Genomic DNA, 17,413 nt, shown 5'->3' with positions numbered 1-17,413 from the left:
AAGATTAGGTTTCAGTGGGAGATTTTCAGGTTCAAGGACTGTTAATGGTTTGTAACTGCCTGACAATAAGCTGAGCCTCCAAGTTACATCAGCCTGGGCAGATGTCTAACGATAGGAGAACAGAGCAAGAAGTGAATCCGGAGCAAAGGGATGCAGCTTGCCACCTGCCTGCTGGACTGAGCTTTGAATGGGATTTAAATTTCTAAGCCCTATGTAGGCATCCTGGAAATGGTGGTCTTCATTAATGCAAAGATCAAGTCTTTCATTAAGCTATTTAAGAAGAAAAGTAAGTAGTTTCTTTTCTCCCCACTGTGGCTGTGTGTGTGTGTGTGTGTGTGTGTGTGTGTGTGTGATGTACTATTTCCTCCTTTGGAGTGGTGGAATTAGAGTGTGAAAGAGCATAATTGACACAAGTTAAACTCCATTCTAAAGCAGGTTGTTCAAATACCTGACTTTTGGGGCGCTAGGGCAGAATTATGTGATCTCAGCATGCCTTACTTATTTGTGGCTCAGATTTCCGGTGAATTCACTGCTTTTGTGCTTTCAAAAGCAGCCCTTTGAAGAAGGTGGAGGGAAGGACCTTGTGTTTACTTTATGTCCACCCTGCTGTATGTTTTTTTCATTCTTTGGCTGACTGTGCAGGGAACCCCTGTGTCAGGTGTCACATATTTTTGGTGGTGATGATCCGCTAAACCCCCTGGCACTCTGTTTTGTGTTTCAGAACTGGAGCACAAACTCTGTCTAGACCGGTCAGCCATTGTAAAGTACACAGCTTTCGCGGTGTGGCTTCATTGTTCACTCACCCTTGGTTTAAATTTCTTTAATCCAGGTGCTTCATTCCCTGGAAAAGTATAATTTTCACACATACATGGTTTTATTTTTACATAGTTACTGGTTGATTAGCTTTAGTTTAGTTTTGGGACCAGTGATTGAAACTGGATAAATGTGCAAGTGTAGGAGCCATTGGTAAAGAAAAACTTTGGAGGAAGCAACAAAGAACTGCACCCTGGGATCGCTGTCTGCAGCTCTGCCCCTGGAAGGCTGTCTTTGGATGGACTGACTGAAATCTGCCCCCGCAAGAATGAGAAAACCAGGGAAGAGACCACGGCCCTTTCATAGGAGCCATTTGGTTGCTGTGCAGGGGGGCTAATGGTGTGGTTGCATAGACTCGAATAGCATTACTTGGATTTGATTTGAAATTGGCAAATAGGAAGAGTTTCCATTTTCAGTATTTTCCAGCTATGATAGCGGGTAATTCAGTCTTTCATATACATGGACATGAGCACAAAGCATTGTAATTGACTAGGGCTCCTCTTTGGGGCCCATACGGCGAATTCCAGACTGTTCAAGATGATCAGATATGTAAGTAAGAACTTAGTCCTCGTGGATGTTCTGTATTAAGATTGAGAGCTATATGCACCATGCAAAACATTTGTTCAACGAGAGGTTACGTGAATCCCCGGTGCCTAATGTACATGCTTCTTTGTCAAACACTAAAAGCAGAAAGCGCACGGGACATTTCCGTTTATAACTTGATGTCTAGGTCTCTGTTTATTTTCCCACTTAGCAATTGATGGAGAAGTGGGATCACTTAGGAAATGAACTATTTGGGAGTAAGGCTGGTAGAGTTTAGTAGCTGCAGAGAAGGGGAGGGGAGAGCTAACCCGGGGCTCGGGTTCCTGGGGGTGCTGAGGAAGGACAACTTCCTCCCAGTGATGGTGCTACCAGTCAGGGGCTCCTTCGGGCTAATTTCACTGCCCCTGCCTCACCCAGGCTTTACATGAGTTATTCTGTGAGCTAAGACTTTACATATAGTAGTTCACTTAATCTTTATAATAGACCAGTAGCCCATTGAGCGATATCGAATGCAGTAGGCCGCCCGCCGCTTCCAAGGGAGCCGGCAGGAACCCCAAGGGAGCTGGCAGGAACCGCAGTGCGCCTCCAGGAGCCGTGCTGCTTCCGCGAGAGGTGGGCCCGCCGTCTCCTCTCCGGGACTGCGCTCGGCCCCGGAGGCTGCAGGCCGGCCCCCCTGTCCCTATCCGTGTCTGCTCCGGCTCTTGGGGGGGGGGCCCACCCTAACCGGGGGGCGCGGCTCCCGGCCCCCTGTCTCTGTCTCCATCTCGGCTCAGGGCTTCACCTGTGCGCGCAACCTCCTCCTGTCTGTTCATGACCTGTTACAGCATCCCGGCCTAATTTGCATATTTCCTCTTTTTTATATATATAGATGTAGTAGCTGTGCTATGGGGTCCACTGTGTTAACTTTAAATATGTTCATATAGAAAGTTGAATAGTTCATGCATGCCTGCTCATTTTATTTTGAGAATCGGTTTTATGGTTTAGTTACCAGAGATGTGGGTATGCCCAGTGTGCACTCTGTAGCATCGGTCAGGGTTAGGGAAGACTCGCCCCTGCCTCACAATTCTAGTATCTGCTGATTCTACAGCTGTCATACTTGTAACCACCTGCAGATGACTCAGCACAGGGTTTTCTCTTGTACTTCTCTAGTTTATTCTATGCTTGGCTTGTGGTGGCAGATATATGGAAAGTACTTAAAATTTTTTATGCTCCCTGGCTGGTGTGGCTCAGTTGGTTGGGTGTCGTCCCATGTGCATCAAAGGGTTGCTGACTCGATCCCTGGTGGGGGCCATGCAGGAGGCAGCCAGTCTATGTTTCACACTCATATTGATGTTTCTCTCTCTTCCTCTCCTTCTCTCTAAAAATCTTTATAAAAATTGTTGGTGAGTTTGTTTGGTGCTCCACTGGTATGCTATTTTAGGTTGTGTTGTCGGGGGAAAGTGAAATAGACAAAGAGGTCTCAAGCCCTAGGGGGGAATAAAGAAAAATTATTGTAGAGATTTAGCATTCTCTCATGATTATCTATCATTCCCCCTCCTAATATTTTAATCTCTCTTTTTTAAAAATATATTTCTTTATTGATTTCAGAGAGGAAGGGAGAAGGAGAGAGATATAGAAACATCAATGATGAGAGAGAATCATTGATCAGCTGCCTCCTGCACACCCCCCACTGGGGATTGAGCCCGCAACCCAGGCATGTGCCCTTGGCCGGAATCAAACCTGGGACCCTTCAGTCTGCAGGCTGACGCTCTATCCACTGAGCCAAGCTGGCTAGGGCTTTAATCTCTTTTATGCTGGAAAAATTCAGTTGAATTGGATTGTGTTGGGAAAAGTAAATTACATGGGACTTAAAAAAAAACCATTTTAATATAAAAGTATTTAATGAAAGCAAGAAATACAAAGAAAATCTTGTAGCACAAATTGATTTCTACTATTAAATATGCTATTTAAATGAATTACATTGACTGCTTATGCTTAATTTTTAAATTTAATTGAGTTTATAACTGGTGTTTTAAAATAATGCTTAAGGGAGGAAATATTTTGTCTCAACTTCTCAGTAGGAAATTTGTTTCTGTTCTGATACTCTAACGTCTACTGAGCAATTGCTCTGTATAATTGAATAGCAGATGCCTGTCATGGTGGACTTAGTTAGGAATTGGAGGTCTCTATCAATTCTGTCAATCATTTTCTAACGCTGGCTTAGAGGGAGGGTCTAAAATGCTAGGAAGCAATTAATTGAGTAAACATTTCTACCAAAACATGATGGACAGTTTCACCGGTTCCTTTAGAGACGAACACTGTGGGAAGGACCCCTGGAGTCTAAGGTTAAATCTCACTTAGAATTCGCTCCATTTCCCTCTCGCTGGCCCTTAACCCAGGGGATGTGTTGGGCACCAAAAACCCATCTTGATGCAGTGCATGTAGAGCCAGTGAAACTTAATTTGACAGCTGGGTTGATTGTAACTCTCTTTCTACAGCGGTTTCCAACCTAGATGAGGAGAGCAGATGGACAGTCCACTACACTGCTCCCTGGCACCAGCAGGAGAACGTGTTCCTTCCGGCCTCGAGGCCCCCCTGCGTGGAGGACCTGCACCGCCAAGCCAAGCTCAACCTCAAATCAGTGCTGAGGGGTAAGATCTCAGCTGCAAGCTTGTTCATTAGAATTGAAAGCATAAGTTTGATGTTATTTGTAAAAGAAGACCTGTTTATAGAGTACATGTGAGATGTCATAATACTCTCAACCTGCGTGCCTAATATGTTCTGGATTCTGTAGAAACCTGCCTCTCACAGATATGTCCTCAAATAATCGACACCAGTTTATTTATTTTTTAAATATGTTTTTATTGACTTTAGAAACTAGAGGAAGGATACAGAAAGAGTGTCTTCCTATATGTAGTTTAAAATTCTCATTTTCACTTCAACTTAGTGTTGGTGGTAAGGGGTGTGACTGTGTGACGAGGAGGCCTTCCTAAAGGTGGTAAAGAAGGAAGTTCTTTAACAGAGCAAGGGAGTGACTTTTAAGATTTAGAGACTTTTTTTAAAACAGCAAACCAATGTTCTTATTCTACTAGATGCTGGTTTACCAGTTTTCTCTTACCATGCAATTTTGGGACAAAATTATACTAAAAAAATACTGTTGTTTATCTAAAATTTAATTTAACAGAATGTCCTGTATTTTATCTAATTGTGAAAGATTTAAATCTGGGAGAAATACTGTCATTGATTCCAGGAAAACCCAGCATCAGGACCCCCTCTAATTTTTATGATAATTTTTCATGTATATCGGTCATTTATTAATTCATTTATTAATGTGCTGTTACTATGACTACTGATTACTAGGCAACATTCATTCAACACTTAAGTATATGCCAAGTACCATTCTAAGCCCATTACAGGTATTATCTCATTTAATCTTCACAATAATTACTGTGCCAGTTTTACATATGAAAAAAATGGAGACACAAAGATTAGAAACTTTCCCACCATCTCAAAGTTAGTTGTAGAATTAGGGCTTAAACTTGGACAGTCTCGGGCTGCAGGGCTCATATTCTATTCACTCGATTGCCTTTAACAACCATTTGTTAGAAATCTGTTATTCTGGTGGAAGCGAAGAATACAAAGTCAGGGTCTTGGCTCTCAAGGAACTTACACTTTTACTTACAGTGCAAATCACAATGTGAAAAATACTCGAGGTGGGCCATAAATTGCTGTATGGGAGTTAGAGAAGGCAGATAATTTCTGCTTAGAGCGAGAAGGAATAGCTATCAAAGGACTCACAGTAGATTTGGAATTCTGAACAGAACTATGTAGACCATAGATCAGAGCCCTGTTTTGATGATCTCGTATGTATCTTATTACTCTATCATGTGTCTTACAGTCTTGGCATTTAACTGTCCAGAAATGGACATTATTGGCTTCCCTTTCTCATATACTTAGTGACTACAAGCCTAAAGGAAAAAAATGGCATTAGTCAGGCTCCTCTGTGTGGCCTTGGAGTTGTACCTTGACTTTTGCCTTCCTTGGTGTTGGTTGTGTAATGCACCTAAATCCAGCCACAGTTTCTTCTAGATCTCTTCAGTTCCTAGTGATTGTCTTTCGTAAATTTTGACAAGGAGCTTGTCTACTTCTAGCTTACCTTCCTCCCAAATAATGAGTATGAGGATTAAATGGCACTGTGCCCAGGACCAGCCCCTGAGGCAGGGCCATTGTTAAGTTCTTCTGCTCTGCCCGCCTGCCTGTGGAGAATGCTTTCAAAAGGGCAAGTGTGAGTTGGAATATTCAGGCCCAGCTTTTTTTGAACACTCTCCAGGAAACTGTGATTCCCTGCCTCTTCTGTGTATTTTCAAGTACCAGCTCAGAACTTCTCTTTCCTTCCCTTAGAAAAATTAAACATCTAGGTTTTTCTTTTCTTTTTGACTATTCGGTAGATCCAAATGAAATGTCATCACCACTGGTTTTGCCTATATGTGGATTTAATTTTGAAAAGATAAATGCTTTAATAATTGCTTTAATGCCCTAAAATGATTCATTGAAGGGATTTACCATTAATAAAATTAATAAGTTTGGAAAATTTTTAGAGTTCAACTTTTTTTAAAAATCCTTACCAGAGGACAAACTTTTCTTAATAAAGAGAGAGAGAGAGAGAGAGAGAGAGAGAAACATTGATGTGAAAGAGAAACAGTGATTGGTTGCCTCTCGTACATGCCCCAAACAGGGATCGGACCCTCAATCCGGGTATGTAACCTGGCTGGAATCAAACCCACAAAATTTTGGTGTGGGGGATGATGCTCCAACCAAGCTGAACTTTTAAAGTCTATATTTAAATACTCCTTAAGAGGTTGTAGATAAATAATAACCTTAAGAACAGTGGTTGACAAAGATGAAATAAGAAAGAGCATCTGGGTTCTGTTTTCTTCATTTATTTACTTTTAATCACATGTACAGGACTTCAGGTACCACTTTCCCATCACCAAGTTAGCAGCCTGAGATAAACAGAAAATGAGTGCAGAGTACTCACTGCCTCATTATCAGTGAGGATTACAAAGAAAAAATACAGCTCCTGAATATATGACACTATTAAGGTATGATCCTACTTAACAGCTAATATGCAAATAGACTGAATGGTGGAACAACCAATGATGTGCTGACCACCAGGGGGCGTATGCGGACCATGGCGGGCGTTGGCCACGGTGAGATAGTGGAGCAGGTGAGCGGGGGCGCCAGACCAAGGCAGGGCGCTGGTTGCTGTCATCAGGGCGAGCCTCTGGTGGTTACTGAAAATTTTTTGTTCCCGCGCGCCTCAATCCCGCCTGGAGCTCGCACCTGCTGTCGGCATTGGCCCCGCTCACACCCTCTGTTGGCGCCAGAGCTGCCGCTCACACCCATTGCCAGCGCCGGCCCCGCTCGCATCTCCTGCCGGTGCCCAGCACCAGTCCCGATCACTTGGTGCCATCAGCGGGTGCCAGCTGCGGCTGCCGGCCCTGATTGCCCCTGAGGGCTTCTCCACCTCCCCCTGTTCCTGAGGGGTGATTGGGGCAGCAGCCACTGCTCCCACCCGCTGACAGCACACCTGCTGCTCCACACCGTCAGTGGATGCGAGCGGGGCTGGCACCGACAGTGCATGGGAGCGGCAGCGGCAGGAGTGAGGCTGCTGGCAGACGGGCCCAGGGCCACAGCGGGAGGGGTCGGGCAGGGGTATGGAGGATGGGCCGAGACCCACCCCTGTGCCCACCACAGCCTCACGGCCCACAGTTCCTTTCAAGGTGCACAAATTCCTGCACTGGGCCCCTAGTGTTATATAAAGTCTAAGTTAATTTTACCTCCACATTCTTTGCTTAAAAATCTAGAAAGGTAGCTAATGAGTAATCTATTTTGTTCCTTCTGTTCTTACTATGACCTTGACCATAATTTTAAGGTAGTAATACTACTCTTTAATGTTAAATAGGCTGTTGCTTTTTCAGTCATTAAGTGCTCATTGTATGAACTATTGTGTCAGTTTTTATGGGGAGCTCAGCTCTCCTCTTGAGGATCATAAAATAAGGAGGGCAATGAGACAGTGGGTACTAAGTGTTTATTATTAAAGTAATACAGAAATGCTTAGTGGTCAGTAGAATGATTGAGGAAGGCACCAGGTTTACTGAAAATGTTATTAAAAAACTAAGTTTGAATTAGGACATAGGGGCAAATAATAGACACAATTTACTAAGTATTTGAGCATCAGTGATCTTCTATGACAGGAGTTTTTAAATGAATGGATAACAGTTTGTGAGTCTTTGACTTTGAAGAGCTTCTCTTGCTGTCTTGTGTCAAGACTGAAGTGAGCAGACAGCAGTGTACTGGAGATGTGTCTGAGGTGCTGGGGGCACATAGGGAGGGAGAGCTCAGTCGCTAAAAGAGAAATTGCACTAGGGGACCCTTCCCCTACTCTCTCACTCCCCCATTGGAGAGGAGAGGGGCTTCCATGGCATTTAAATGGCATGCAGAATGCCCAGAGCACATGTTGTTCACGTGCAGTTTATCTCTATTCTGGTCCAAATAGATCAGAGATCTTTAGTATTTATTGTTGGCTAGTCTCTGGAGAATTTGGTATAATTTGTTGGCCAAATGATTTGGTTTTGTTGATTTATTTGTTACTAGAGATGAACAGATACAGTAAGTTCTCACTTGACACTACAGCAAAATTACACCTAATGACACCAATTTTATAGGCTAGTTATTACAAACAAGAGTTACTTTCCTACAGTATCTCATAAACATTATAATGAAACATTGTTGAATGCTAATGGAGGACCTGCTGTACCGGTATGTAGAAATAGAATTTTGATCATTGGTTCAACAGGACATCTGGCTAGAAATGAATAGTGAATTTCTGAAAATGGATCCCATTATCCATAAAGAATTCACTCAGCTTTTTACTGAATTTCCGGAAGAATTCTACCCTTTTAATCTCCACAGTTATTTGAACCCTTCATGAACTTCTACAGAGTTAGCTGAGGTGATGAGCAACCTTTGCCTAACTGGGTTTTTAATCAGGATACTTTTTAGTTTCACTAAAAGGGCAAAAATTAAGTGGGAACAGGGTACTTGAGGGGAAAGGGTGGCCATACTAGGCTCAGTGAAAGGTTCAGATTTAATTTCTTACACTTGCAGACCTCATTTGAAAATTAAGAGCATATTAAAGGCTGAAATAAAGCCATGTTATTTTTAAGACTCCATCCCCAAAAAGCCCAACTTGGGAGAGAGGTAAACATACTTTCTCACAGTATGTGTAACAGGCAGTTTAGTTACTGTATCTGTGTACACTCCTGCCTGAATTAGTTCCTAGAGCATCTGTTGCTGGTATCAGAAATGTTCTTTAGTCACAGCTCTCTTTCCTGAGAAAATCCATTTTAGCAGGTCAGCCTGCTCTGTGATTCTAGAATTGGAAGTGTGAGCACAGGGAGGAATGTTGAGTCTGGCCTGTGTTAACTCAAAGTCAGAGGGTTACATTCATTATATCAAGAGATATAGGAGTTGAGGATTTACAATGTGAAGAAATGACTCTGTTCCAAGTTATTAAAAACAGTCGTGTGTGTGTGTGTGTGTGTGTGTGTGTGTGTGTGCGTGCGCGCACATGTGTGCATGCACCAACAACCTGTTCAACATTAGAAAATGGTACACCTTTCTTAAAATGATGGACAACGCCCAGACGGTGTTGCTCAGTGGATTGAGCATCGTCCCCATGCACCAAGAGGTCGCCAGTTCAATTCCCAGTCAGGGCACATGCCCAGGTTGTGGGCTCTCTCCCCAGTAGGGGGTGTGCAGGAGGCAGCCGATCAGTGTTTCTTATCAATGTTTCTCTCTCTCCCTCTCCCTTTCACTTTCTCTAAAAAGCAATAAAAACATATTTAAAAAATGATGGACCAGGTCTCCAGGTAGTGTTAGCTAGGTTTCTCTGACAGTTCCTGACACACAGGCTTTACCTAAGGGTCACTGCATCTGCCCTTCATTATTAAGAAGGGTCCTAGTTCCCTTTGACTCAGACCAGTACTTCTGTTCTGGGTTTGATGAGGAGCCCTGGCTGAATTACCTGGATGCCTTGGGCACATGGGTCCCTGGCTCTCCCAGACCCCTGTGGTTTGGGCTGTAGATACTCCTCTTGGGGGACCAGTGGCACTGGGTGCAGGACTGTCTGGGGGAAGCCTTTCTGTGCCTGTGGCTGTTGACTGAGAGGCGCTCTCCTGGATGATACATCTGCTCACCACTTCACACTCAAGAGGAACAGCTGCTTTGCCCACCTTGTACTAACAACATTGAATTCTTCCTCTATTTTTTTTTCCCTTGTCACTTAAAAAAAAATTATGACATAGCACAGACAAATACATAAAACATGTACAGCTTAAGAGATAAATTATAAAGCAAATCCGGTGAGGATTGACAGCAACAAAAAAGTGCATGAGTCATATCCAGGTCCAGATCCTGACTCTGTTGTGTAGTAGGGATATGTGATTTGAGTTTAATTTTGACTTTGTTCTTGCAACCATTTGCGCTTTTCTCATCTGTAAACTTAGGATCATAATATCTGCTTACATGGGAATGAAATGAACTTTTTGTGTAAAATACCTCAAAGTGCAAGCAGTTTGTGGAGGTAAGGAGGGGTGCATTTTAATTTAAGTGCAATGGAATACAGATAAAATTTTTATACATTTCAGCCCTCATTCCCAAATGGCTGTCATGATTTAGCTGGTGCTTTCTCTCCCACCCATTATACTCCAGAGACACGCTGTGGGAGGAGGGAGTGAAGAAAACAGGGCCACAGCCAGATGATAGTGACAGCCACAGGCAGTTAACACTGAGGTTATTTCGGCCACATGAGCAAGCATGCCTTTCTCCCCACCCACCGTCAGCCCCTGGAAGATGCCTGGAATGCTAGAGCTGGAAGAGGGCTCCCAGGGCCTCTGATCAATAAATCCCCTTTTCCTTTTGTAGGTGAGTAAACCAAGGCCATAGAAGCCACAGGGTTAGTTTACAGCCACTGTGCAGTTTATAGATGACCATGGAGGACTCAAATCAAGTTTCTAGCCTCAGCCCATGCTGGCCTGTTGTGACCTCAGACCCTGAGGGCCCATCCCTTGGATGCCTCTTCAACTGCTCTCCGCTTTCAAAAGGGTCATAGGGACAGGGCTCCCTCTGGGAATCTAAAGGCCCAAGGAAGATTGGGTTTCCTTAGCTAATTAACAGGGAATGCAGACTAGCTCATGGATGCCTAAAGGTGGTGGCTTCACAGTTGCTTAACTCATTCCCGATTTCATTAAAACTCAAATAAATTTAAGAGAAATAAAGAAAGGAAACTTCATCATAAGACATCATGTCTGACATTAATATCTATAACCATGTTTCAGCTTAATGGCATTTAATGCTTTATTTTTAGGGGTATGATAGGTCATTGGTAACTGAATGGATTAAAAAAAAAAGCCACTGGTTATAGAAGGGACAAGTAAAAGAAAATAAGGGTTTGGAAATATTAATACACCAATGACTTAGCTCTTACAGCAGAGTTTACTCTTTGCCTAGTTCATTACTTAACATTCTTTCTGAAGAATCCGTTAGTAAAATTGATTTGTAAAAGATGAAGGTGAAATATCACTGGTTAAGGGTAGATTCTTTTAAATGTTTTGTAAGTAAGAAACATTAAATTACTTATATTCACTCATGTAGAATTTTAAGTTATTTTCTAGTTTAAACGAAGATAGGCCTAAAATAGGGAGTGTGGGGGTGGTGGTGGTGGTGATGGGGGTGAATTATTCTGGAAAAGCCACTGGATGAGGTAGGAAATACAGTGTCTCATCTTTCTAAACCAGCAGCATTGACACCTTGTTCTGTTGTTATGAACTGGTCCAGAAGATGCGATAGGCCAGAATGCTGATTCCAGTGCTGCCAGGAGCCTGTGGGACGTTGGAAAATCACATCCCACTTTTATACTTGCCTCCTCTTCTGCAAAACAAGTTATGGTCTCCAAGTTTCTGTCTAAGCTCTGAAATTCTGATGGACCTCTCCGTACTTAACTGCTATGTGTGAAGTTTATTTGACACAAAAATATAATTTAGTGCTGAGCATAAGTCCTGATAAATTGGGTTGTCTAAAATCTAAGTTTGTTGACATAAAAATTTTCTCAGTGGCTCCTACAATGACGGCACTGGGCTGGATATTGTAGGTGAGTCAAAGATGAATGACGTCACTGCTTTCTGTGGAAGCTTAAAGCTAGCCAGGGAGATAAGATAGATGTATGAGTCACTCACGTACAAGGTTGATGGTGGCATCATTGAGTCTCACCCTTGTCCCTGGGTGTTGTCTTTAAAACGTAAATCTGATTATACCTCTCCTTCATCAGCTCCTCATCACTGAGAGGTTAAAACCTAACTTCCTCAGCACCTGGCAGCTTTTCTGACCTGGCCCGTTAGTCTAACTTCACCTGCCAAATCACCCTCCCCCCCGCCCCACCCCATCCCCATGCTTCTCTCCCCCCTCCACCCAGGTTCTTTACCTCATGCCTTCACAGGTAAAGATAAGGTCCAATTGGAATGCTAGCTTGTCTTGTCTGCGCTTTCTCTTCACTGCGCGCTCCAGTCCATTCCTTTTCCCTCTGACCCACAACCTCTCACACCTGTCCAACTCCTGTTCCTCCTCGAAAAACCTGGTGGGTGCCCTGGTTCCCACAGAGCTTTCCTGGACTTCCCAGGGCAGACCCTGGATGGATGCCTTCTACACTTTTGCACACATTCCCACGGAACATTACACCCCTCCATTAAACGAAGCTACATAATTGTGTTTACATGTTTATCTTTCCATCTGATAGCAAGATCCTTGGGAGCAGGACCTTTGCTTGCCATTTGCATGGCCCCAGCACACAGCCCGGTGCGTGCTTCGTTCTATAAACACTGTTGGGTTTGTGCAGGTCCTGGGGTGGTCGTCTAGAACTCGAGAGCCAAAGCCACAGAACAGCTGGTGAAAATGTGGGAGTGAGATTAGGGCTGGAGAGGGTGGGGGTTGAGCCTGGTTATTTTAGGGGTTGGGAAGAAGCTGGTAAAAGTAGTTGGGGAAGAAGAGAGGAAATGAGGATTGGTGCTCACAGATGGGGAGAGGGTCTGAATAGAGGCCACTGAACTCATTACATGGCCATTGGTGCCGTTCAAGAGAGCAGTTTCAAGGAAGTCTTTGGATTGAAGAAGCCAGTTTTCATGAGATAAAGAATTATTTTTATAAGCAGAAAAAGAATGCAAATAATTTTTAAGAAATAAAGTAAAAGCTGTCAAAGCAAAGAGAAAAGGGGTAGTTTGAGGTGGCAGGGTAGAGGTGATATTATTGCTTGCCTTAAAAACCGGAGCCAATTAGAACACTATTGTAAAGGCGCCATCAGGAGGGGAGATTTTAGATACAAAAAGAGAATGGGAGGATGTTCCCTGAGGAGGTGGTAGGCAGTGAGCTCAGAGGCAGGCAGAGGTCAGGTTTCACCCTCTGTCTCCTCCACAGAATTGGAGAAAGCGCTTCTTGAGATGCAGCAAGAGAATGTTGAAGTTGTTTGTTAGGTTGTATTGGAGGCTTGATGGAAGCTATATGCTAGTTCTTTGATGAGAAGGGTGGCTTTCATTTGGTGCTCTCGTTCAGTGCTTGTGAGTTTAATTAGGTTGACTTTTCAAAGACAAATGGTAATGCTATCAAATACTTTAAGAAATATAGGTATTTCTTTTGGAATTTATGTCCTTAGGGAAAGTTGCCCAACCAGATGAAACAATGGATTAAATTCTCTGTTGAGAAAAGAGAAGAACAAAGACAAAAATAAGGAATTGATGGGTTGGAAAAGCTATACCGAGGGGCAGTTGAACTTCTCCTTTTGGTTTGATGGCTCACCACATTTTTGGTAACACTAACCGCTCTGAGCATGGTAGCCCTGAAAGAGGAGTTAGTAACCTGTGAGAGGAAGTCAGGTGCAAGAGCAAAGGAAAGGTGAACACTCATTGCTTTTACAGGAGGTAAAGAGACATGTCCCCCCGCCCCCTTTTTTAAATGCTAAGCAACACACAAAAGACAGAATAGCAAAGACAGTCATTTAAAGGATCCAGGTCTTAACAAAGCACTATGGAGTGTTTAAACAAAAGGCTTTTTGTTTTGTTTTTGTGTCTGTAGCCAGTCTGCTGTTTCAGCAATTCTATTTTAATTCCTGATAAAGTGAGTAACTTGAGTGGCCTCTATATTTCACCCAGGGCAGCATAAAAATGCTACATTGAAGGTACTGTGGATAAGGTTTGTTATCATTCACCGAACAACTGAAGTCTCTAGTGTTGGTTCAGAATCTCTGCAGGCTACTTGATATTGAGTAACCTTGGTGATGCTCCACTACTGCCAGTGATAGGGCTTTTTCATTGTAAAGTGAAATGATATCACCTCCCATTTGGCTGTGCTCTGATGGTGCTGGGCCAGAACTGGCAGAGCCGTCGGACTCTCACATTCGTCCTGGGCATCAGGCAGCTTCACCTCAGCTTCAGTCAGCTTGGGTGCTTCAAGTCTCCGTAAAACAATCTGTGTATGTGAAGAGAGGAAATGTTAACATTTAGTTTTCTGCAATGGCAAATAACCTTTTAAGAGTCATGCTTTCCATGGTTTGCAGTGAAAAATAATGCTAACAAAGGGCGGGGGAAAAAAGGAGACATATGTAATACTCTTTGTAATACTTTAAGCAATAAAAAAAATAAAATAAAAAAAGAAAAAGAAAAAAAATGCTAACAGTTGTATGCAGCCCCCTTAAGTTTAATACTTAATTCTTTACTTTTGGGGAAGGTTTGTATTCCACTCTAATAGGAATTAGCTATAGAGAGTTGTTAATCAAAATGACCTTTTTTTTACTCTTCTACATAAAATGAGATGGCTTGCAGTGATTAATATCAACATCACTGATCCCAGGTTGTAGGGGAAAAGGAACTCTTTCCAGTTTGTTAATATATTAGTCAGCCGCACTAATAAATTCATTTCCTTTTTGTTGAGCTGGTGACACAATTAATGTGTGCTTTTTTGTCTTAATACTCCATCTTCCCCATCCTGATCACTTTATTTTGCCAAACACACTATGTAAATTGAATGAGAAGTCATTTGGAATTGTGCTAAAATAACTTAGGCATAGGAATTTGGCAGCCTCCTTATCATTCTCCCCCCTCTCTTGGCAAAGAAACCCATTTATTACAAAGATGGCATTCCATCACCATCTCCTCTTTTCTACATTATTCCTCCCCCAAACTTTTTCTGGGAGGTTTCTCTGTAAAATGAAGCTTTCCTGTGACATCTGTTCTACCTGAACAGAAATCTTTTGGGAGTTGCCCATGATTTAGTTAGTTTTTCAATGTGGATTTGGTCAGTTCCCCTAAAGGTCTACCAAGACTAAATTTCCTGGATAGATAACCCTGATAGAGCATTACACAGTATCTTTCCTATTTCATCCTCTCCCACCTGTTCTCCCCTCATCCTCTTATTTCTTGAACATAATAAACACTGATGGCATGACTGGTATAATTTGGAGAACCACTGCTCCACAAATTGTCAGGTGAACTTCTTTATCTGTCAACTAATTTGTAAGTACCTTGAAAGTGGGAATATATCCTTTAAGCCCCACTAGCTCAACGCAAGCTAGGATTTGAACACACAACTATTGACTTTCAGAGTTTGAGCTCTTGACTGCTGTCATTCATTACCTGGCTGTTGTTAGCAGGTTTCTTGAGAAATTGAGAGTCGTTGGCCCTGATTGGCCCTCTCTTTCTTACCCACATTTAAGGAAATTTTATACTCTAGCAGCTGGAACATTGTGTCTTATATGCACCATTAAGAGAGGAGATATTTACTTTTAGAACTTTTAGAGGGACTTGGGCTTAACCATTAAACCCATACATATTCTCCTTTTCCTTTTATGCTTTTATGGTGCTTGGGGTGCTAAGTATCATTGACATGAGGATTGATGAAGAAGTGGTTTTATGGTCTCAAATATGCATTTATTGGAAGATAAATTTGGACTTAATATTCCATATATAAGAATACTCTTTTATGTCATTGTAGGTATTGCTATATAACTACATATAAATTATTACCCTAAAGGGGAGAGGGGAGAAAAGAATGAATCATTAATGTAATACTAAAACAAAAGGGCATACTTATTTGGAATCTATCATTAAAATTGCTTTCAAATTATCTAGGAAAATATCCATTGAAAAGATCTCTATTAAATCTCTGGTGCTTTAAGCTTTCACATAGCTTTTCAACACACTCGATATGCTACAAATTACTGAATAATTTAAACATTTGACCATTTATAATTATGTTATAATTTGTTGATTCTTAAAGACAATTTAAGTATGTTGACGTTCAACTGTTTTGAATAATTTAGGAAAAATACTGATATAATTTTGGAAAATTCAATATGCTTGGCTAGCAAAGCAGAATCTTAACTACAGTATCAGTATGGTTTCTTTTTCTCTTCCAGTATTGCCACACCTAGTAAATTCATGAACTAGAAGGTAAATCTCTTCTATTTTCAAATGCAGTTTGGTTTGATTTTTATTAAGAAAATAAGTTATCTAATATTTATAAAGCATAGTATTTGAGTGAAGTAAATTTTTCCTACGTGCTTACTTGAAGGCTTAAACTAGATCCCTTAGCTGTGTCATAGCCAATACAGCGGTGAACTAAAATTGCCTTTCTTCTAAACATTGTAGGACTTGTGCTCTTAGTCCTCTGGTCCTGGATAAAGACATATAATAGAACTGTTTTTTAACTGTTCTTGATAATCTGAGGGATAAGTAATGGGATAGGAGCTTGGAAATCTGGATCTACCAGAAATTTGACAACCTGGGTTTCATAATTCATAAGACAAATATATCTGTTTCTTGTGGCAGGAAGCTTAGAGCATCATGGAAAGAAACTGTGACTGGGAAGACCCTATTTCCAAACAAGGTCACATATACAGATACCGGGGGTTAGGACTTCAACATCTCTTTTTGGGGGACACAGTTCAACTCCTAACACATACTTTCAGATCAAGGAACCTCTATACTGCCCTTGCTTTAGTCGTTACGCTATATTAAATACATTCACCGCCCACCTGGCTGATACCCTTCCTATATAAAATGTCTGTAAGTAGAAGGCTTCAGGTTATGTAAAACCAATTAAGTCATGACTGTAAGTTCTGCAGTGAGATCAGTTAACATATTTTAGCTCTATTTTGGATTGAGAGCAGTTAGAACTAAGTATCCAGGCTATTGACAGTAAGAGAATCCCAGTATGATGTAGGTATTACACATCCTTAGGAAAAAATACAGCCTCATGATATTTTGATAAAGATGGAAACAACACCTTTGTAAAATGGTAGAAACTTAAAGAATTGTGCAGCCAAGCAAATCTTGTTATAGGCTTGCTTACTGGCTTTTAAAAGTGGGAGAGTTGGAGGTAGTTATGGTTTCCATGGTATATTCTGCCAGCGATGGCTGTGTTTGAGCATCTGCCACGTAGAGCGAGCGTGTGTGCCAAGTTCCGGCTTACCCTCACCTAGTCTCCCCTCGGAGAGCAGCGCCCTGGGTCATGCTACTGAGTGATTCTCACGGCAGCTTCCCAGGAGGAGTGACGTCCGGGCTTACAGAGGTGGAACCTGAGTTTCCAAGAGGCAAAAATATCCCCGAGATCTCAGAGGTGTAGGTGGTGCCAGGTCTGTCTGGATTCCAGACATTCAAGGGGCTCCTCCATGCAGTGTCCCCCCATGGTCAGCCTCCTGAAACCCAGTAGCCTGTCACTACTGTTGCATATTTTACATCCAAAGCCTCTCAGCCTCATTCAGGGATTGGAAATAAAACATTAAGTAACTGTTGGGGGAATGGTAACGGGGATCTGGAAGATCTCAGATTCAGTGTTATTCTTGTGCTTGGAAGAGTTATTAGAGTTGTGTTTGGATATTCTCATTTTCTCCCTTGCTTATGACGTAGGATTGCTCTTTCTTGTCCCCTGTGAAGGTAGGTATGGCCATGTGGCTTGTTTTGTCTAAAGAAAT

General features: G+C 42.2%; 1 protein-coding gene across 1 annotated transcript in view; it reads left to right on the top strand.

Moving 5' to 3' along the window:
* The first annotated feature begins 225 nt into the window (after positions 1-225).
* NHSL1 (NHS-like 1) overlaps positions 226-17,413 on the top strand; it is a 73,096-nt gene continuing 55,908 nt past the window's right edge. The window contains exons 1-2 of the mRNA XM_005859135.2: positions 226-286; positions 3,834-3,986. Coding sequence (XP_005859197.1) covers positions 229-286; positions 3,834-3,986 — 211 coding nt within the window. The 5' untranslated portion in view covers positions 226-228. The remainder of the gene's footprint in view (positions 287-3,833; positions 3,987-17,413) is intronic.

This window comes from Myotis brandtii, unplaced genomic scaffold, assembly GCF_000412655.1.
Source record: "Myotis brandtii unplaced genomic scaffold, ASM41265v1 scaffold123, whole genome shotgun sequence".
Taxonomy (NCBI): domain Eukaryota; kingdom Metazoa; phylum Chordata; class Mammalia; order Chiroptera; family Vespertilionidae; genus Myotis; species Myotis brandtii.
The sequence above is the reverse complement of the archived record's forward strand: the minus strand, read 5'-3'. Positions and strand labels throughout refer to the sequence as shown.